The sequence below is a fragment of the Tyto alba genome, unplaced genomic scaffold (assembly GCF_018691265.1).
Source record: "Tyto alba isolate M040663 unplaced genomic scaffold, T.alba_DEE_v4.0 Super-Scaffold_42, whole genome shotgun sequence".
Taxonomy (NCBI): Eukaryota; Metazoa; Chordata; class Aves; order Strigiformes; family Tytonidae; genus Tyto; species Tyto alba.
In genome coordinates this window covers 38,344,880-38,368,794 of record NW_024881318.1, presented here as the reverse complement: position 1 = coordinate 38,368,794, position 23,915 = coordinate 38,344,880, and the positions used below count along the sequence as shown (strand labels likewise).

The window sequence follows — 23,915 nt, the reverse complement described above, 5'->3', positions numbered from 1 at the left end:
TGTACACATGATACACAAAGAACGCGGGCTAGTTTCACCAATCCGTTCGGACAAAAAAAAAAAAAAAAGAGGGGAAAAAAACCCCTGATCCGTGTCTTTATATCAGTGAGGTTGGAGTTCTTGCTAATAAAGGAGCTTTTCCCATGATGCAGTGTGATAAGGATTGGCCTACATGTAGCCCAGCAAGCCACTGCTGATGTTTTCTTGATTAGGTGTCTTATCTTCCATTGAGCTGCATCTGATGAAGGTTGCTGACAGCGTAATGGCAGGGAAAGCATCAGACAGCTCCATAAAATGGCAGCTATGCTATGACATGTCAGCCAGGACCTGGTGGATGGTAAGTTGGTGTGATAACTCTTTTTTTTTTTTTTTTTTTTTTTTCCCCCTCCTTGGAAGCTTTTTTTCCCCCTTCTGAACTCCTCCTTCACTGTTACAATGCACGTGCTGCAAAGTTCAGAGTGTGCAAAATTTCCAGCTCAGTAACTCTGCAGAGCTCTTAAACATCACAGTCAGCTAAATAAGGTTTCTCTGCAGTTGTGGTGGCATAGGCCTTATTTTTAAAACATCAGCAAGGACACCATGGGATTTTTCTTCCTCCTTTTTCTTCTTCTTCCTCTCTCATTTTTTTTTTTCCTTTTCCCGTGAAATGCAGATTTTGCAGTGCTTGCCAAACTAGTTGCTGTGAGAATGTGGAGGTGGGAGCAGGAAAAAAGAAATCAGCCTTGTCATCATGCTCTTGGCTAATTGTTCTTGAGTTGGTCTTAAAAAATAGAGCAATCTGCCTCTTTATTCTGTTTCCTCTGAATAATTATTTAGAAAGTGTATTGTATCATGTAGTAGCCTCCTAATCAGTATGCAATTGTCCCCCACACTTCCCCTTAATTTGGAGGAGTCCTCCCTTCCGATGAATGCAGTAACTAGAGCAACTACTGATTAATATGCCGCTTGTCATAATTAAATTTAGTTAATGAGGATATGCATATTCAGTCCATTTTTTCTTTGTTTGGACGAGCATGGCTTTTTTGTTCATATTTATACAGCTGCAAATGAGCTGGAAAAAAAATCAACTTACACAGCTCAGGGAAGGGTGGACCCTGAGAGACAACTTTTTTAATGTTGCCAGGCAAAGGAGCCCAAAACTTTATTTAATCAAAACAGTGGGGCAGGGAGCAAGTGTTTTGGGAATGAAAAGCTTTTCTCCTCAGCAGAGCTACATGAAGTTTTCTCCGTATACTGATTTTGTTGCGTGTGGACAATGGTCTCTTGTATGCGACAGCCACGCCATGAAAGGGACCTTCTGCTGGCTAGCATTCCATTATGAATATTAATTTCATCCTTGGGTTGCTTTGTCTGGTTGTGTATTTTTACCCTTTTCATTCCTTCATTGATTGCCTTTGCTTGTTTGTCTGGATAATTATTATGCTTACTGCATGGGCTGCTTTTTCACAATTAATACAGAGCTGACACAATAGGCACTTTATTCTTGGGTGGTGGGTCGGGGGAGCACCGGTGGATAGCACGTCCCGTGCCTGGACAGAAGGCAGCTCACTGATTGTAGCTGCCTTCCTACTCTGCTTTGCAAGGACTTCATTATCTTTCCAAAGGTGGATGTTGATACGTGCCTTCAGTGAGGGTGTCATACCTGAAGGGAGTATTTATTCTAAATTATGTTTGCTACTTGTGATTGTTTCTGTACTTTTTGAATACAGGCAAGGAGAATTTTCCTGTCTTTGCTACTTATTGAAATACTGCAGTATAAACATTCATGTAACTTTAAAAAGAACAGAGGAAGAAAGTAGATGATAAAAAACTGTTCTGTGAACTTAATTTCTCTCTTTTTTTTTTTTTCCCTGTGAGTTAGCCTGTATAGTAATCTATTTAGATTCAAGTTTAGATCATTAATCTGACTTCTTTATTGTAAGCATGTGCATTACTGAAAAGAGCTGTTAAAGTGGCTGACAGATGTTTAGACATAGGCAGCATTAAAAGTTTGCATAGCAGATTTCCTTAATATTGCATCTACAAAGGCTTGGGTTTTTTTAAGGAGCATGTCTTAAGTTTAATAAAAGTTTCTCTAAGGATAGCTTTCAGTAAGCTGGCATTGCTTCCAAAGGGAAAAGAAAATTAATGCTTTCACTCCATGCAGTATTTTATCCTGAACTGTTATCTATAAAATACAAGTACTGTAAATGTTCGCTGTCATTTAATAAAGAGTGTGTTTTTTGTGTACAGTTTAGAAAGGGAGTTTTAGAATGATTGACTGTTAAGTATGGGTGAAAGGTGAAAATCAAATTACATTTTAGCTATGCATGTTATTTTGTATCATTTCTAATTTATTAAGTTGCAGTTGTAGAATTTAAGGTAAAGCTGTGAATTATTTTCTCTCAGAGGAGGAGATGAACCTTATTCTTCAATGCCATAATGTACAAAATATTACCAGAGTTCATTATATAATTATTTATAGTAAATTCCTATTGGGAATATGCAGTATAAGTAAAACCTTAAGACTTCTGAGTGAAAAAACAAGAAAGGCAGATGACTTTAGTTTTCTGCTTCTGCTTTTCCTGAATGATTGTTAACATTGAATTGCAAATGCCTTGTGGGGAACAGGAATATTGTATTAAGATGGTTACTCATAGTTGTAAAAAAGTTCTTAACAAATGCTGTTATGATAGGCATCATTACAAAACTCGGTGTTCTTTCATAATAGAAAAGCTATACTACTTTATAATTGTTTTGCAGCATGTATGTTCAACATCACATTTAGTTTGAATATTCCTAAAATAATGACTGACTGACTTAAAAATTTTTCTCAAGTAATTACATTGAAACTATTCTCTGGTAAACAACATTCTGTCTTTAAATAAAGTGGAATGAGTGTTTATTAAGTAAAGTCTGTGTTATCCACCTATGCTACTGTAGTACTACTCTGTCTTTTTCTATCGTACTGTTTATTTCATTCAGATTCTTTTATTTAGCTACAATAATAACAAATTTGTTAGATAGGGAAAACCCAAACAAACAGAAATTACACATTCTCTCCAGTGTTCTCTTGAATATGGACATATTTACTAAAACACAAGAGTGAAAGTTTTACTGAGAATGCAATAAACAACAAAGTGCAAACAAAACTATATTTTTAGTATATTAAATAACAGTAAATATATGGATAATTGTTAACTGATTATCTCAGTCTTTTAGATGGTGTTAATGTGACCATCTTAGTTGCACATCATCTTATTATTTTTACATTTAACTTTGTGGTGAGGGAAATAACACATTCAGTGAACAGACAAAACTGATATATCAATTTCTGCTCACTACATCTGGCAAATACTCCAAATTTTTTTTATTGAAAAATCTCCATTTATAAAGTGAGGAGGAATGATGATGAAGGTGATTGAAAGAATGATACCCATATAAACACTAGATATTTTTTACTCTCTCTTTATTAATGGCAAAGGGCTAGTTTGGGATTACAGTCATATTGTGATTTGTGACTGACTACGCAGATTTAAAGATTCATCACTTTACAGATTGCAAAAATTCAAGTCTAAGTAGATATTCACAAAACTTTGTGGCATTTCTATTAGGCTACTGTGTTTTTCTTGTGGAAAGGGTTTCCAAATATTTACATTTCAGGCACCTATTGAAAGCTATTTTTTAAAATCTATGCCAAAGTCTGAATGTATGTTCCTGGTTGTCAGATCATTTGCATGCAGATCTATAGAGTTTAAATATACAGTCTAAAGAATCTCTTCTCCCTAATCTCAAAACCTTATTTTTGTACACATATATACATGCATGTGCAGTAGAGAATGAAAAATAGTCTGCCTATTCAAAGCTGTTGGAAAAAAGGTATTGAAGTCACATGTTTGTGTTAACAAGAATCCAGAGACAATTATGAAGTTCTGATTTCTTGGAAAGACTGCACATTTTCTTTTGCTTAATGGCTTGATCTTATGATCAAAAACATCATAACAAAAGCTTGTAACAAAAAGTTTGTCAATACAAAGTTTGTCAGTTTTCTATTCTACTCTGTATGTTTGCTTTCAGAAAGAAATACTTTTTAAAAGAGAGATTTCTCAGAGTATTAAGGCTGTATTAGTAGGGCATGTAGTCCCAAGTGAAGCTAAAAATAATAACAATTTAGATTCTATATTTCAGCATTAAAAGAATTATTCCAATCCTAAATTGATTAGTAAAGCCAGGTTTTAATGTACTTTTTGGTTTAACACAAATGTTAATCACATTCCAAGGGAGCTGCAGTATGTTAATATTTTGCAGCAGCACATCTGTGCAGTTTTCTAATTTGGATTAAAATGATATTCATAGCACAACAACTCCATCAGTTGTTCAGATGTACAGCTTGTTAATGAATCCTTTGTTCTAAATAATGACTTTTAATTAAATGATTTAGAAACAAATGTCAGTATAACTGTGGACATATTGAACATGCTGTGCTTATTCATGGACCTAGAACACAATATCTTAATTCTATAAATTTCAGGGGAGGAGTGGGTAAAAGGAAGGGATAGCTCAAGGTTATAGTTGTAAGCTGTTGTTCAGTTTTCCTTACTTACACAAAAATGAAAACAGTGTACAAAACTTACTACAACATTTTTTATTAACTGTGTAATGGTAATTCTGTGTATTTCTGAATAGTTAGCCAAAAGCTGTCTTTTCTAAGACATGCTGTATATGCTTATGAGACACTGTAAGTATTTTGGGTTTAGTTTTTGTTCAGAAAATTTACATTCCAGTCTATAATAAATATCTGGCTCAGGTACCATGTATATTTAGTATGTCTCACAATTAGGTTGTTTAAAATCAGGAAGATCTGTCTGGAGAACTATAAAACTTGAATGCATGTTCATTTCTAATGTTTAATGTTTTTTTAAATTATGGAACAGGGGAATAATCTTCATCAAGGAAAAAGTAGAAGTAACAGGGAATTTAAATGCTAACAGTATATAGTACTGTAGAATGAAGGTGCTGTTGTTCCCATTTAATACTTCTTCATTGACAATTTTTGAAAAATGTGTCCTTTTAACCAAGAAAAAAAGATACTTATGCTTATTCACAAGCACATATTTTTCTAATTCCTCGGCATCTTTTCCCTTTCAGTCCTTTGCATGTTAGCCATGTATTTCCAGTTAGATTTGCTACTGTGAGGTGTTTCGCAGTTGCAGCACCTTCTGAGTGAAACAGCTTTTCTACTTGTGCTTCATACTTGTATCCAGCAATAGCTCCACACTGAGAGTCTGACTGTGCCTCCTTTTGTCTGCTCATTCTGGCAATGTTAACAGTTTTCTTATGAAGAAAACCATACATCAACAATATTGTAAACATGTGTTTGTGTGTATGTGTGCCTGTGACTGCATGTCTAAATATGTGTGCACTGTGTTGCCTTAAGGCATGATCCAAAGTTCACTGAAATTCCAAGAAAACGACTATTTAATTCTAAAGCATGCTTCTACAACATGTAAAATGCAGTTGTACTTTATATAATGTGTCTGTAATTTGTACAACTGTAGTATTCAAGATGTAATTAACATTGGTGTTTCATGTACCTGTGAAATAACAGTTTTCGTTTGTAACTTACCTGAACGTGTGCTATGATTGAGGAAATGCATGTACCAAGCAATCTATGGCACCTTGCTGTAGCTGAACCATCTGTTGGATCTACAGAAATCTTACACAACTCATAATAAAGTTGCTTTTTCTGTCCTGAAGTTATCAGTCTGTTCTTTTACTTCTCTGTTTTTTCCAGACCTTTTCTTTGCGCCATTTTTTTTTTATTATTTATATGCAAAAAAGGTGGTTATGATGTCTCTGATGTTATTTGACAATTGTTGAGTCATAATTCTGAAGGAATAAAGCTGAGTTTTCTACACTCTGATACTGATAGATTAAAAATTCTATCAAAGCTGGAAACATTTACTCTTTGAGATGTGTTTTCAGGCTTCTAGTGTAAGACACTAGATTTACAATCTTGAATAAAGCAACTTTGATAAAGAAATAGAAGACCTAAAATAAAGACAGATAGGTGAAGGTTTCTGCAATTTACTTTTGCAATTTAAAATAGAAAGAAAAGCTACTAGTAAAAAAACAAAGGTGAGAAAGTCACTCCTTTAGTACTTGCTAGAAATAAGAGATGGATAGGTATTAGCTACAATTGATATAGTGTGTTTCAGATTATAGCATCATGACAAAGACAGTTTAAAGAAGCAACAACTGCATTGAAAACAAATAAAATCAGCTCTTTCAAGCCTATAAACCAAATAGGATTAGGAAGTAACTTGTTGTCTTTATGAGCCGCCACTAACAACTTTACCACTCAGTGCAGTTGTGCAGTGATACTATTAACTGTCTTAAAGATTTGACTGCAGCTATTCAGAATTCTAAAAAAACCCACACAATCAAATATGTTAACAGATCTTGTGCCTTGCAATGTCATCTAAATATTTAAGTTCTCTCCTTGCACTAACATGCACATGCAACGATAGAACTGTTTTGTTAAGCAGATGTTCAGTGTCAAATTTAAATTCTCAGATTGTCACTATGAAATGTCAATTTCTCAAAGATATTAAATACTGACAAGGAAGATTTTCTGTGTAACATCCTTTTAAATGATGACTCACTTCCTAGGGAATCTCAGAGATTTCCAGTTTGGAGAATCTTTCCCAATGGAAATGAACTGAAATTTTTGTACGTCAAGGGAAGTCTGTGCACAGAGAGGTTAGACTAGATGTAAGTTTTCCCATTGTTCAAGAAAATGTGACATAAGACTTTTGATTTCTTCCATATAATAAAGACTTTTGATTTCTTCCATGTAATAAATTTGATCCAACAAAACTATATGGGCTTCCATTTAGGGCAAGCAGTCTGTAAAAGAAAGCTGTTACCCAAACATATTGGTCTTGAGAAATGTGGATACAATACAGCAGATATGTCCCCCTTAACAAAAAAATAGAGGATGAACCAGAATCCTTTAGTACTGGCCTTTTAAACTAAACCGGTTTAATATTTGAAATGCTTCATCTTCATATTGTGGCACTGCCAAGTTGTCCTATTTAACCAGTCATATTCCATTTATTCTGGCAGACTTCTGTTAGTTTCCTCTACCTTTTTCAGTTTTTTAGGAGCTCTGCTTTTATAACACCTTTAAAATTACCTGTTAACCACAAAAGGATATTCTACAAGAGTCTTTCACTGGAAATAAGTAACTATGCTGATGCCATATATGAAGGCATCACTGTACTACTTCAACATAGAAGGTAACATAACTTCAGAAACCACCCTGGAAGGGTGATGAGGTTTTTATCTGTCAGAACATCTCTGTAGACCAACTCTGTTTCTTAAGCAGAGTTTACTGCCTTCCCAGCCACAATATTGTTCCCACACATGTGTTTGCAAATCAAGGATTTCTCAGTTGCATCTTTGAGGGTACTGGGGGGATTCTGGTGTTGTTTATTTGTTTGCCTGCTGCCCACAATACCACTATGGCTTCTTATTTCATCAGCCATTGCTCTCACAGAACAGTTTTCTCACTGGCTTTAACAGCAGTCTGGGGCCTTGTGAAAGAGAGAAAGAACACAGTCCACATCAGTCTGCGTAAACATACTGTGAGGTTATTTGGCCCATCAATCAAATTTGATTTTGAGTGCATTGTCATGGGATCAACATTAGAAGAAGGTATTAAATGGATCTGACCTGAAGGCTGACATCTATCCACCCATCACCCATGGCAGATGCAGCACCAGCAGCAGCACTGGCATATGCTTTACACGTGGTCTTGAACTCCAGGTCTACAGGGGTACAGCACAGTCCTAAAGCCCGTGAATTTTCTGTCCTTGGTACTGATAATTCGCAAGTTTGAGTAGCAGATGAGGGCTCATGAGGCAGAATCTGAACTCTGATAGCCATTTACTTAATTTGAATTATTATTAAAGTCTTCAGTAGCCATTTCAGTTGATTCCCACCAGCAGTACCATGATGCCAGCATGCTTTTCACTTAATCCTATCAGAGATGTGCCTGACTCCAATTTCATGTTGTGACTTGTCATAAAAGTCTGTTCTTTTCATCCAAACTTGTTATGAACCTGGAAATGATTCCAGAGGGGAAAACAGGATGAGTTTCATCTAAGGCTGAGACTGCTGTAGGTAAGGAGTACTTGTTAGTGAGAGAAGGAAGAAGTCTGTTTATTCTTGCTCAGGTAAATTACAATATGGTTAATGCTGCTGCCCAAATAATTGGTGCAAAAACTTACATTAGAACAAAGTGAATGTGCTAATAGCAAAGACACATCAGTTTTGAATTACTAAAAACTCTCACCCAAAGCTAATGTAGTAGAGTGATCTTCAGACCACTTAATCCAAATGTGTTTTTCCATTGTACTACGTCACTGACAAGTGATAGAGCAGAATGTAATTAATCAGTAGTGTTCTTTCACAAATCAATAAACAAGCATGTATCATTAACTGACAGAATTTCTACACTAAGTGGCATATACCATTCAGATTTTCAGTCCATCTAATTGCCTTAACAATGTCTCTTACCACAGCAGAAATTATAGGGGGTTTTAAAGTCTGAAACATCTTATTTAGTCTTGGAGCGAGTAATTTAATTTACGTGGTATAATGCCTGGTGGTTTTGATACAGTATTTGTAAATATCTATATCTCAAATGATACTGATGTGTAATTAGAAGTTTCCTGGCATCTAATGTGAAGATTGTCCCCTCCTTGACTAATTTTAGTGACTATTTTAATTTTCTGTATATATTGTCAGCAGCAAAAAAATGTCCATACAGAAGTACCAAATATGACAAGCACGGAGGGGAAAACACTAATCTGTATTAGCTCTTAGTCAGCTTTCCAAGTAGAAGGTCTGATTTCATCTTGCTCCAATTTAAACTCCTGCATTTAATAAGACCCAATGAAGACAGAACTGCAGCTCACCTGTTTCAGACAAAGGTATCCTAATAAATATTTTTTCCAAAGCATTTTGGAAGTCACTCAGACATTTCCTTAGACTCTCAAATGAGTTTTGTAACATGATAGCCTTAGTAACATTTGTTATAGAATTCATATGCAGATATTTTTGGTTTTATTTCATTTTCTCAGCTTATAAAATCAGATTTAGAGTGGTCTTTTTCTGCAGTAGTTTGCAATAATAAACTTGAAAGAGTACAGAAGAAAATCTGGAACATGTACTATTGACTATAAATAGAAAAGATATCTGTCAGTTTAAAGTTTGCTTTGTTTTGTTTTACTTCATATGTTGTTGCTAAAATGAATTAAAACTAGTTAAACTGACCCTTTGAAGGAAGTGAAAGTGAGGTAGTCTTATGGAAGCTATTCAGGTAGAGTTTCTGAATAAATTCCACAACAGTGGTAGTGCCCTTCAGTGCACATTTGTATACATCTGATGCTCAGGGCAGTCCAAGAGGGAGCTGTAATATTGGCACAGGGTTTGAGACAAAGAAAGAAATTGTGCAGAATTATTTTGCTGCAACTTGTATCGTCATTCAAGACACGAATGGTGATTTACCCATTCTTTACTGTCTTGCAGCCTACAGATTGATCCACAATTAACTCGTTACTTGTATCTTGTAATCAGGAGGTCTTGATACACAATGATGAATGTATCAGAGCTTTTCTTTTCCTATCGGAGTCCTACATTTCTGCCAACAATAATGAGCTGTCACAGTGTGAGTTCTGGAGATGAGATTAGTACACAGAAGAATGACTAAACCTGTACACTAGGAGCATAATTAAATCAAGTAGAACATAATAACAAGCATATTACAGCAGTTTGACATGAAACAGGGACAAACTTGAACAGGCTGCTAAATTGTGTACATAAACGAAACTGTGCTTTGTTGCTACACTTTAAAGATTAGCAGTCTTGGTGGTACCGTGTTGATTATTGCCCAGCTCTGCATAGCTTGGTTTCCCTGTGTGCGCTGTTAACGCAGAATATGAAACATAAGTCTAGTGCTCTGTTTTCCACACGTGATGCTTTTTGGTGGCATGCTGTTTATATCAGAGCAGTGGGAATTGCAAGAGCACAATTTTGGAAATTGGCTTGAAGTACAATGGCAAGCAGGTATGGCTCTAAAGTACATAATCTGCTTCTATAGGAGGAGAGGAGAAGCTGTGTGACTGATACCTCTCTGAAAAAGCACTCAGGTTTCTCCTGCATTCCAGGCAGCAGTGGAAGAGAGGAATTTGAGGTTAACAGTGAGCCCCAGAATGGTGATTGCTTTGTAATGGAAAAGAAATCAATTATGTGAAATATTAGACCTCTATCTCTGCCTTAGCTCTCTTCAACCTATTTAGGGATAGTCAGGGAAAAAAAAGAAACTTCTCAACAGATGCCTGGCTGCCTGGGTACAGAGAGGAAAACCATAATTTGTCTGTAATCCCTAATGCAAACAGTTGTTCATTAAGAAACAAAACTAATGTAATTTTGATGATTTGCCTGGATTTCTACTCTATCATGGCGTTTTGTACAGCTGGCAGGCTAATGTAATTTTACTTAGAAACACAAAGCAATCTGGTACTCAGACAACACCATGTAGATTTAGGTAAATTTGGGGCTCAGATTAGCATAATACTAACTAATCATAAATATAATTTGCATTAAGTAGAGTATTGGGGAACGATTGTTTCTAAATGAAATAAAATTGAAAGAAAGATTAAGGGCAAGGGCTTACAAACCTAGTTTTGCTCTGTGCAAGAGTATAACAGATGATTTCTGCTATAATGCCTAATATTTTCACGTGTAAGTATTAATTAGAGTATCAGCAAAAGATTGTTTCTAATTGGCAGAAAACCGAAAGAGAGATTAAGGGCAGAGTTTATGAATCTGCTTTTGCTTGATGCCAGTATGTAGAAGATGCTTTCTCTTATAACTCCAAAGAACTTCATATGTAAAGGGTAGGCTGACTAGTACACTACACAGAAGTGACTCAACAAGGATTTTTTTCCCAATTAGGTTTATTTCATGCTAAAAGAAAGCTAGATGTTGTATGAATATGTCCATGATATTGCTAACAAAATTAAACTAGCCAGGTAGAAAAAAATTACCTCTGAAGACATATGCTATGGTCCAAAAGATGTTTGACCCTCAGTGTTTTAGCAATTGATATATCTGATTTCTTAGTAATTACAGTATTTCTAGGTTATCAGAGTGCTTTCTTAAAAAAAAAAAGAAGAGGTTGAGTACATATGCATTAGACTTTGTAACAAATATATTCTAAGGTGGTCTGTATTTTAAAAGTATGATCCAGATAATCAACACCTCTCTTCCCTACATCACTCTGGTCACTCAAGGCATTGGGAGCAGATTTTATGGCTATTTTAAATATCAGATTAGGAAAACATTTACCAGGTATGACTTAGCGTACAAATATTTTCAAGACTTCCCTGTATGCTAACTATTAGCATTTGCTACTGCAATACAGTACTGTAGTAAGTATTACTGTGGTATACAGTTTCTTCAATAGCACCAAAGACTTCTTTGTTAGACAGTGCAATTTCAAAGTAATGCCTTGTTAGACAATGAAATTAAAGTAAAACTGATTTTACTGTGTGTCATAGCATGTCTAGTTCAGAATAGAGTAAGGCATATCATACAGTGGGGCAGTTTATCCCTCACATACATTGCCTGTTCTTGTAGGACCAATAATTATAACATCTATTCATTTTGAGACATAATCCAAAATTTCAATCAGTCTTGCCTCTGGCTAGACTCTTGAACTTCTGTTTCATTGAAGTCTTTTTATGTCATCAGTCACTGAAAAACTGTTATTGATATACTATCAAACTTCTCTCTCCTAGGGGAAAATGCATTTGCATACATGCTGTGTGTGCAAAGAGGGAAGGACGAAAAACAGGCAAAAGACATTGTGCTGTGGAGGTAGGATAGAAATAATTCCAGTCTTTCTCAAAGCAGCCTGTGAGGCTTTTCAGTTTTTATACTAGGGGCTGAAAAGGCTTTGTGCTTCTGTCAGTGATTTGAACTTCTGCATAAATGTGTTCTGGCAGACAGAAATGTGAGGTCAGCAACAGCAGCCTGGCAGCTTGAGAAATCCTTCTCAGGTGTCAGGCCATGAGATAACATCAAAGCAGAGCAACCTTCAGTGTAATGTGACTGCTTTATGAAGAGCAGTGAGATGAGTTTAGAAAGGTCTCATCATGCTGAGTAAGTGTTGGGGCTACATTCTTAAAACATTTTTATATTTTAGAGCCTGCTGCTTCTCAAGCTTAAGTAGCGTGAGCTACTGTAGGTTAATTTTGCCTTCCAAACAATGACTCATGAGAAATCCAGCACGTCAACCTACGCAGTCATTTGTGGATGTGTTTGTAAGTATTGCAGAGTGCTCGGACATTAGTGGCTGGAGAATTTTTTTTTTCTTTTCACATGAATCCTATCTTGATATTTTTAACATTTAACTTTAAATGAAACTTTCTTCAATGATCTACCGTATTAGAGAAATTCAATACCTAAATATTTGCCAAAACCATAACTGAATAAAGAAGGGAAAGGTATGTTTTATAATGTCATATAGCAGTAGGGCTTGTATTTGACAATCTCCCTGTTCCTGCAGACAGCCCAAACATACTGATTTTCAAAGTACTTTACTAATGAAGGCAAATATTCAATGAAATATTATCTTCAACAGGAAGAAGGATAAGAGACTGTCATTTAAGGGAAGGAATGCTTGAGTGCATCTCCTAAGATCTTTTACTGAAAAGAGAAAATACAATTCTGTCATCAGAGAATACAGGAGAGAAATGAACAGTTTTATGTACACCTGTAGAATATTGCCTAAGTAGTCATTATAGGAATAGCCACAATATGTGTGGCAACGTAGTGTAAAAGGTTTTAAACATAATCATGCTGTCTCTGAAGAAATCTGGGCACTATTGCTAAATCCATTAGCTGTCCTACTTTGTGCTGAATCCTCCTGCCAGGCCGGAAAAATGTCAAGAAACATCTTTCCTTAACTGCTAATAAATGCACATGGAACAGCAATTATGAAAGCTTCCCCACATAACAACAACAACAAAATATATATATATATACACACACACATATATAAAGCAGCTGAGGAAGGAGAAATACAGGAACTCTGAGTTCCTCAAGTGCACCAAAAAGAACAAAATAGGAAATCTGATTTAAGCAAACTTTGATGTCTCTGTTCTGTGAGTAAAGCTGCACAGTAAGAAACGCTGGGCCCCTTACACCAACCCTTGCACTGAATAGAAGGGTCATTTGCTCTAAAAAAGGAAAGCTCCAAAAGCACTCCAAGGTGGTAGTCTTATCAGACCGATATCCCTTATCTTTGGTTTTGACTGTGCTGGGTAGACAGGAGACGAACACTGGAAAGTGTAGTGGTTAATCGTGAAATGCTTACTTTACAAAAAGTATTAGTATATAGATTTTGCAAGTATTTTACAGTCCAAGGTTGTGGATTGTAAATTGGTTTTCCTATCTAAATTTACCAAGATTCAAATATTTTCTACCTCACATCAATGAAATTCAACGTTTTTCTGGTTTTGCTTATTTACTCCTTATATCTGGAAAGGGGAAGAGGGAAAGAGCAGAGATGCAGAGAGAAGATAGCTCACAGATGAGTGGACAGTAACTTCTATGTTAGGATCATAGCCAGGAAAACATATGACAAAGATTAAATTTCCGGCTCTGCCATTTCCCATACTTGAAATAGATAAACAGTCCGTGAATTCAGTATTATTTTTTTCTGCACATGTGCAAGCATTTTAAGTGGTATCAGACACGCACTCAGCGTGGTTACCAACTGGAACAAAAAATGAAATGTAGGAGATACATTTAATCTTCGTGAAGAACAAAGGCTGGAAATTGGGTTTGCCACACTGGTGATGTATGCTAGATGTCAAGCTGCTCTTTCTGCTTTTCTTCCCCACGTCTGTCCCTCCTTTTCTCACTTCATGAAAAATTATATTCTGCCTCTATTTCTGGTTAAAGCTTTATTTAAGCTGTTAATTTTCTGTTGAAAGTTTTTATTTTGATTATTTGGCCTTTTTGAGAAAAATATTGCTTCAGCAAGAATTCCCAGCCAGCTCAAATCCATTCTTGGATGAGAAGTGTGTGGTCTTTCATCATTTAGTTTATGTTTGAATTAAAATTATGTTTGTATTAAGTTGAGCAGAGTTCTCAACTTTAAAAATATCTCAGCTGGTCACAGTCAGATCTGAAAATGTTTGTGAATGCATAACACATTTTTAAAGAAGTTGAATTCTTCCTGTCCTAGTGTCTAAGTATAGTGGATACAAAGCAGTAAGAGATGTGATCAGACAACCACAAGCAACTTTTTAAAATCATTTTAGGAAGTTACAGCTCCTCACCTGGAAGTTGTATCCTGTTTTGATGCAGTAATGGTTTCGATGTGTGTGCTCTTTTTGGCGATGCAGTAGTGGTTTTGATGTGTGTGCTCTTTTTGGCAATGCAGTACATTTTGTTGCTTTACTTCAAGCCACAGTTGGAATGAAGCTGGAGTTAATGTACCTTAATAGAGAGTGGTTTGAACTAGGACTGAATTCACTGTGCTTAACACACTGATATATTCAGTCCTCTTTTGAATGCTAATCTCAAAATGTAACTTTAATATCACAGCTGCTTGAAACAAATAATGACTCTTGTTTGAAACAACCGAGGTGAAGGAACATTTTGAGAAAGGGTTAGTATTTATGACCTTACTTGCCAGGAGCAGTCAGGTTTGCTCGTTTTATTCTTGAGATATAATTGAAATTAATCCATGCCTATAAATCAACATGCCAGGTGAATCCCACGGTGATAATCCGATAATATCAATCACCGCAGCTCCTACAACTTCACCTGATGATTTTTCTTGGATCCAGACCAGACACAAAGCTGCACCCAAGCATTTCTTTGACTCCTTCACAGCAACACACAGGGAGGGATATATCTGGTGGGAAGAGCTTCCTATGGTGCAGACATCCACATCCCAGCTGGGTGGCCACAGGCTCCCTGAGTAGTTAACAGCTACTTGTTTGGTGTAGTTTAGGGAGGCATTTCTCTCTTTAGAAGACGCTGGAAGCAGGCCAGCTGAATAGGCCTTGTCTCACCTGCAGTTTTGCTGGTTAAGGAGTTGTCATTTCCCCCTGTCGAGCTAATATCATTTTAAGTGTCATTTCAGATCACTTTTGTTGGCTATCTGGAAAGAAATTGTGTGGTAACTGTAGTAAAATTTCTTCAGAAATCTCTTAAGTCTCTTTAGAATAATGTCACACTTCTTCTGGCTATTAATATATTCTTAAGAAATTTACTTACTGAGACATCTTCTGAGTAATTTATATGGGCACTGCACTGAGGAAAGTTTTTATAGAAAGTAAATTATTTTGTCTTTAGGAATGCTTAGTTAGGGGAACAAGGTAGTCTTTGTCTGCACTACTTTTACTAAAGATTCATGAATAGCCATATTTCTACATATCTATAAATCTCAATGATGGTTTCTAGTCACTTCCTATGCCCGACTGCAGCTGTTTCACTGCTTGTGTTGTACATTCTTACAATATCCAGTGTTGTACAGAGTTGAGGTCTATGTGAGAAAGAGTACTTTAAAGCTGTATTACTGCATTACACAACAGACTTCAGGAATTCAGTTTTGCAAGAAACAGGAGACCTTAATATAATACAACACTTTGAACTGCTTAGAAGCCAGTTTGCCCTCACCAGACAGGGAGTGAAAGACTTCTGTAGGGAAGACTATTTTTCAGGAGCACTTCAGGAATTTACTTCTCTAATTAATCTGAAAGTTGAACTAACAACCAGGTGAGCAGCAGCATGTGTTTCAAAGGTAAAGGCAGTTTGCTCTTCATTTCCAGGTCATGCGCAGGTCATCAGGAGTAATGAAAAAGAAGAGGTTTTCACTAATACTCTGAAATTAACATTAAATATTTATAATATAAGTACAAATGTATTATTATGCAAGCCTTGTTTTTTTAAATAGTACTTAATGTTACAGAATTTCTTATTCTTTTTTCTGTGAATCTCATCTGACACAATCATCCCTTGCACTGAAATAAAAAAAGCTTACATTCAGTGAAATTCTAGGAGCAGAGCTTCACTGGCCAAGACATGGTGAGAGCAAATTAGGACCTAACATCCTCTCAGAAGATTCTACATTACTCAGAGGTCAGGGAAAGGCATACAAGACCAATATAAATCACAGCTTTATAGAATAAAGATTTTCAGATAAGGGAACAAATATGCTAAAGGTTTTTTATAGATAGTTAGATGATGGAGAACATGTGGAGAATATTCACACAGAGCGCCATATAAAGCATTAGAAGACCTAATGTGTGATAAGTTTTGTCAAGAGGACATCCTGAAAACTTTTGAAGTTTTCCTCTATTTTATTATGGCTGACCCAGGCTGGATAAAAGTGCTAAGATATAGGCTCTGTGTCTCAGCTTCTTTGAAATGTCTTAAGCAAAAGAATAATTAAGTTCATGTTAAACACAAAATCCTGTGGGCATCTCGCTAGGAAAATTTCTGAAGGCAAGTCTTCACAAGCAAGCAGTCTCTCTGGACAACAGGAGCATAGCATGTGAGAAGCTATTTCTGTAACATTAGAGATACTGACCAGCCCAACATGAGTCTTGTGAGCTTTGACTTACCTCAGCAAGAGATTATGAACAATGTCCAATCCAAACTTGTGGCTTTTCAATATAGGAGGTGTCGAATAAGTGACAAAGGAATTTGAACTGAAAATGAGGCTAAAGAAGCTCTGTACCATATGGTGGTTGCTAGATAGTTGGACTTGATAACTGGATTTGCTGGCCATGTTGCCAGCTTAGTCAAGACTGTAACCATAAAATGTTGAGAAGAGTTGGCTTCTTACTGTATAGTAATACAGTGGCTTTAAGGTAAATAAATACTTTCAGGTGCTCCCTGGAAACAGACACGTTTGTATGGTTTCCAAAGGCATAGCAACAGCAATCTATGCTTCGTAGTATTGAAAAGTCAGAATCCACCTTATCATCCCATACAACTTCTGCCTGAAAGTTAAATGTGTTCTTACCTGTGTAAATAGTAAGTAGCATAACAATAATGATTGCTTAAGCACTGAAAAACTAATTTAAATATGTTATTAATTTGATTTACTCTATCTCTCTATTATTATTGGCTTGAACTCTTCTACCTTTTGGCATAGTCACTTTTAAGGGCAGTTGTTTGTGCTCCTCCCAGAGCAGAAACTGTCTTCAAGTATTTCTTTGAAAAAAAAAAAAAAAAGAGATGAAAGTGTGGCTAGTGTGTTATGTTATTGCTTGAGATATCTTCCTAATTCTCCAGTGACCAAAGCTAGCATGACACACTTTGGTTATACAACTGTTTTTTAAAACCATGATAAAATTATTTGCTGATCTTCATTACTTCTTACTGAAACTGGATCCAGCAAAAATAAATTTCCTAGTCCACCAAATTACTAATCATAATAATCAGGCTTTATCCCTGCTTTAGAAACTTGGTAATGAAGCCTATTTACTTATTTGTGCTTAGAATAAGATTAGAAGCTCTCCTTCTTTTGACTACTTATCCTGGTGAGGATGGGCAGCTGATCACCTGCAATCACACACTAGTCCAGATAAGTGTTTCTGAGAAACACACTCAAGTTGTCAACTTTTTGTGTCTCTCTTTAAATTATTTTTGAGTGAAAACTGGTCCTCTGATGTTCTGAGCACCAAAAATCCCTATCAGTCCTGTAGGCATTACCTCTGGTTATTCTTAGTATTCACTCACAGCCACAGCTATTTATAATCATCTCATGACTGGTGTTAATGACGATTTCCTTTTTTTTTTTTTTCTTCCCTCAAACCCTCTAAGTCTGCAGGGAAGAAAGCAAGAGCTGCTCTGGTCAGAGAAGCACTGGCTGCTGCTTTCCCTGTGTTCCCATGGCACAAATTATACAGCTACAGAAGAGTATGTCAATTAAAAAAAGAGATTAAAAGGACTAGGATTACTTAGGTTGGCAGGCAGATGAGTAAGAGGGTATATAACAGAAATATAAATGTTACAAGTTGTAAAGAAGGCAATTGATTTATGATCACTGGCAGTTGGACTAGGTGATCATTGTAGGTCCCTTCCAGATGAAGCATTTTACCCTCTTCAACTATTCAGAACTAATGTGGTGAGATGGGATACATTCATGAGACATACACAGAAATAGTGTTTGACAAGCCATGAATTTAACTGATGGAACTCGTTATTAAAGGATATTATTTGACAAATATTCACAATTTACTAAGCTTGCTGGGTTTAGTAGTGAAAGGAGCAGTAGGATTAAGAATGAGCAGTAAGCCTTCAGTTCAGAAGTTTCCTGATATTATCATCACAGTTTAGGTACTCTGTAATTCTGTGAAGCTATACTTATAGGCAAAGAGGTGTTCATCTTGCAAATGGATATTATGTTCAGCCCTTTGTCTGATCCACTCTTACAATTCTTATTTTCTAAATTTTGATTTGTAGTTAACAAGTGGCTGTGTCCCACTCTTTTTGCTAACTCTTTTGCTAGCTAGATTTACACTAACAGTTCTCTCATTTTTCAAGGAATTAATGAGAGAGACAGCTTCCACTGAAGCCTAAATGCATACGGAAAAAAGCATCTAACTTAGCAAACAAAAAAAATAATTAAAAATTTGAAAAGTCAGATAGTCTTGAAGGTCTTACATTAAAGGCTGGAAAAAATTGAGGATTTTATATCATGATTAATCAAACCTGAACTACAGCCTAAGTCGAATCTAGTGAAAGGCTGATCTTTTAGTGACATGATACAGAAGTAAATCTGATTAGATCAGTATAGTTATATCAGTGCCAATGCCTTAAAGAGAAATAAACCCAGCTCCTATCATTACATGAAACATACGGCACCACTGTATATGTCAGAGGTGCAGAGTTTCAGGATGCTGTGACCTGAGGAAAAATGGTCCTCTAGCTCTGAGGAAGCAGGATGGGATCCGGAAAGCCAAAGTGCCATGTTGTCTTTTGCTGCAAACCTCCTCTGCTACAAAAACATGCACCTTGTTTTCTTCAAATGTGAAATGTGGGTCTATCTTTTTCACGGAGGGACAGGTAGACTGTGTGGCTGGATACAGTGGTGCCTGGAAAGAGCTGAACAGGTAAAACACTGGAACTATGAAAAACAGGGTGCCAACTATGCTATGTTTGCCTGATGTGAACAAAACCCCATCTTCTCATTTATGCTCTTACCTGTGAGCCTGGTATTATGTATATAAATGAATTTCCTTTTGGACCTTGCTGCCATTCTCAAACATGCTGATGAGACCATCCCTTAGGGAAGGAGAGAATAGGCCAGACACACTGTCAGTGGCATCACATAGTTTCTTAGCATTTCATGAAGAGTAGAGGCTTGGACTCATCTGCTGTGCATGTAGCCTGTGTGATGCCAGATGCAATGGTAGATATTTCTTCCCATCAAAGTTTGATACTGGCAATATGTTTTAGTCTCAGTACCACAAGAGGTGTCTGGGAGGTGCTATTTCAGAATGCTGCCTTGGGGCTGACAACAGACATAGGCTGGGGTATGGTACCCCACTGGCTACTCAGTGTACGTGGCATGAGCAGTGATGTAGTCTGGAAGTTCAGCAGCAGGACTGGTCACATTTGCTGTCGGAGTGCTTTTGCAGTTCATTTGTACTATCCTTATTTGTCTAGAGTTCTTCTGTCTCAGCAACTGCCCCCTCTTTGAAAATTAGTCATGGACAAATGTAATAACAGTGAGTTTTAGATTACACTGAGAAATTCCACAGTTCCAGCCCCTTATGCATGGAAAGAGGAGAGCATTTTGTCTTCATTTATGCTTCTTTCTTTTCCTACTTTATGTGTGCACTGTGCAAGTTCTTGTCTAATCCAGATAATTAAGGGCCCTATTATTCTAATACCTAATTGCCTGTGAAAAAAAGACAAATTCCAGTTTTATAACTTCTACCCTTTCCTCAAGAGTGAAAATTATAAAGGAATTCCTTTATTAAACACAAACAAAGAAATTTCAGAGAATTCAACTACTATAGCCATCACTACCCCTCTAGAGAAAAGGCTTCTATTCATATAGGTAGCAAAAAGAAAGCTGAAAGCAACAAAGACAGTATTGACTCAGTTGTATCAAGTGTCTTCAGTTCAGGTATCTGATGGCTTATTCCAGGGCCCTTCTGATTTTATCACAGATGTTATCTTATTTTTTTGGACTAACTTTTTTATCAGTATGCTAGACAGGATGTAATTATCTTGTCCTTTTTCTCTGCACAACAGTACAAGCATATTGTTATTGTGTACATACATGTGAATGAACTGCACATTGTTTTCTTCAATACTAGGAATGACCCCACATGTGTCTTCTTTTAGCAAATAGTAAAGGGACAACCTAAAACATTCACAGATAAATAGAAATCATGCCTTGTTTCAGTTGTTCATTTTACTAAATAATGTAGAGGGCATAGCAGAGTTTTTGGAACACAACTGACTGAAAGAAAATTGGCTCTTACATACTACTGGCAGCAACTCCTTGGATTAAGGAAAAATGTATGTTTTGACATCATGTGTAGCTTTTTTTTTTCTACAGAACATTATGTATCTATACCTAACGTTTATCTATATATGTTAGGTAGCAGTAACGGGAGCTTGAACATGACAGTTTGTCAAAATTTCTGAACTCTGCTTTTCCAGAGCTCCTGCTGATTCAGAAGGCATAATCTCACAGCTCATTCCTTTACAGTAGAGCTGCCAACCAATGTCTGATGTAGTAGCACCATTATGATAAGACTTGTAGTGAGCCTGCAAAGTCTACTCCAAACAAGCCCCAGCCATCAGTGATGGCAGCTTACAATTGCTTCCCATTCACTCACTCACTCATTTTGAACATCTTTGTGCATCTGGGCATTGAGGTGATTAGTCTTAACTTCACCATGCCTCTGAAGCCATCATGACCTAAAACATCAACAGGCAGAAAAGGGATGTAAAAGCCTCTGCTGCACATTGAGAAAACTGTCAGAAATCCTACAGACAGAGGAAGTAATTCCTCCAAGGCAAAGTCAGAGAAAAACCTGCTGCAATGACTATGGTGATATAAGAGGAATAAGTATGGCTTGAGGATGAAATAGGATCCATAACAGAAAGCCAAGTTCAGTGATACAGGAAGTCTCTCTCAATCCTGTTTTCCTAGTAATCTCTCTGCAACTAACCTTTTTAACCCAAATGAATGGATATTTAAACAGTATTGCCCAAAGTTTCAGGGTTCCTCAATCATCTTCTTGTTTGTTTCTCTGTGGATGAGATTATACTCAGTAATCTACTGTGGTCCAGGGAGGAGATCAAGATACTCTGTTTAACAGTAAGCTTGTTTGTTTGCTGTAGGTGAAATACAGTGAAATCCTCATCTTGTTGTAAGAACTAAGTGATGCTATATGGGTACTAGTTCTAGTTGGCAAACATAAAAAATTAATGTCAGTCTTTGTTAATCTGTGTAAAATACAAACCATTGCCTTCTGTTTCTAGGCAGAGGAGTTCAGAACTAGGGGCTTCTGAAAACTCTGCCTTCAGACTGGACATCATTAGAAAAATGTCTTTGTGTCGAAACAACCCCATTTTAGCATTGATAATCTGTGATATTTGGTGGAATGATTTATGCTTAGAATTTATAAAATAACACTAAGTTACAAATGCATTTGTTCAATATTTTCTGCCCAAAATGAGCAAGGGAGAGAAGAATTGTTCCAAATCTCTAAATTTTAACTACCAAATCTCAGTGTGACTGACACAAAATCTCTGACTGAAGTTAATTCAAATAGTTACAGAGTTGCTAATTCTTTGAACTTTAAATAGAAAGTCTCTCAAGTTAAATGCAGTAGCAACTTCAAGAAACACTGTAGATTTCAAGATGTGTATTGGCAAAGTTGACAACACATTAAGCAAGCACTTGCATCTGGCAGAGCTAGGAAGTGCAGTCCCCAACAGTTGCCCTACCATGCCAAAATGTGCCACTGGTATAAAAAAAATATTGACTAAGTTAGCAACTTCCACGGTTGCCTCAAAAGCATAGAAATATAATTTAAAATTACAAGTTGCTTACTGGTTGCCATACTGTCCTTCATGACTTTGGTCAGTCCTAATTCATTTCTGTGAAAGACAAGCCAGGAACTGTGTATTGTAATTAGGAGTTAGAGTCAATCATGACAACAGAGACAGTGTCTTCCTTCAGTACACTTGGGTTAGGTAATTGCCTGAGAGAGTCTCTAGACTAAGCGTCTGTGATAAACTTGCAGTTCTGCATTCCAGAAAATTACAATAAATGCTCCATAAAATTACAATAAATGCTCCATAAAAACACAATATGAGAGGCTTCCTTAAAGTGTGCTCGTTTATCTGAGATTAATGCTCCTACAAAACTGCAGCTCTGTTGTTTGGACCATATTATGTATCATGTTTCCCACTTAATGCCTCCTTCCATGTCATCAAGCAGACCTTGATGTCACCCTTCATCTATGTCGTATGTGCATGTATATTTGGTTGTTTCTTTCCATCCCCCATTCATATAATTTCAGTGCTGCTGGGGACATTTACCTGCAAATTCGTAATCTGCCTCCTGCTGCCAAGATTTCATCCATTTCTTCTCTCCATCCTTGCCCACCTCCCACACTCTCCTCATGGTCTCTCTTCTAGGTCTCTGTTTCCTGTCCTGCTGTGGCTAGGGTCCTTCCTCATATTTCTTCCTGATGTAAGTCATCATACTCAACCCAGGTTCCCCTCAAGAAAGCTGCACACCAAATGTCTGTCCTTTTTTCTCAGTGCAGCTTTGCTGCAGCCTTATCAAAACCAACAGAAAATAGAGACAATTTTTCTATGCAGCTGAGTTGCTGCTTAAATGTATAGTTGGTAATATGAAGCTGGGGCCATACATAACAAGCACAAAACTTCATGTTGGAAAGCATAATGCTGAAACTCATAAGAAAGGTTTAGCACCTTTTTGCAATTACAAAAAAAGTGCAAGTTGGCAGGTACATTGCATCTGCTAGACAATGAGGAATCAGTGAAGTTTTCTTGATGGGCTACTTGGGACTGATTCAAGACAGGATCAAGACATTAAGGAATTCTCAGGGTCCAAAGGCCTTTAGAAAAGCTGGAAAAAGAAACTTTGGCCAGGAAGCTAGAGGAAACATTTGTGCAGGGTAAATGAAATAAGCTTGACAGGGAAGGAGAATGGAACAAATAGGTCTCATGGCTATTTTGCTGTGAAAGCTCGTAAGTTAAGGTTACAAACATACCTCATAGCCTTTGTACCCCAGATGTGGTAGCTGAATTGCTAAATTATTTTTCCGCTGAGAGGGAATCAGAAGTGAAAGTTTCATCTTTCCCTCTGTAAGAACAAATGCCTGGATTTTGGCTGACACAGGGAGCAAGATACTAAACTAAGCTCCTGCCAACTTAATTGAACGTCGAAGAAACATAATTTGCCTGCTGTAAAACAATATAAAATAAATAACCCCATAGATTCTGTCTGGAAATGTCCTCTTGCTATAACCCTCTGCTATTTGCTTTGGTTTTACATTATCCTGTTAGTCAGAGGAATGCTTTACAATGGTTGTATCCAGCCTTCCTGTACTAGTTACAGAATGGTCCCTATTTCCAACCACATTTATAGTACAGCTGCAAAAACTCTCTGTGGTTGAACTATAGGAAAGAAGATATCTGAGGAAAGCAAAAATGATTCCATTTTAAATAGAAAAAGCCCTCTATTTGTGGTTTAGTCAGTTCTGCCTAGATGTTAAAAATTTTATGCTATTACCCAAAAGTGAAAGGATTTTTTCTTTTATATCTCACTCAACTTT

General features: G+C 36.6%; 1 protein-coding gene across 6 annotated transcripts in view; it reads left to right on the top strand.

Moving 5' to 3' along the window:
- The first annotated feature begins 241 nt into the window (after window positions 1-241).
- Window positions 242-23,915, top strand: part of NFIB (nuclear factor I B) — a 277,174-nt gene continuing 253,500 nt past the window's right edge. For all 6 annotated transcript variants that reach the window (XM_042804618.1, XM_042804615.1, XM_042804617.1 and 3 more), the window contains exon 1: window positions 242-337. In XM_042804618.1, the coding sequence (XP_042660552.1) occupies window positions 242-337 (96 nt within the window). The remainder of the gene's footprint in view (window positions 338-23,915) is intronic.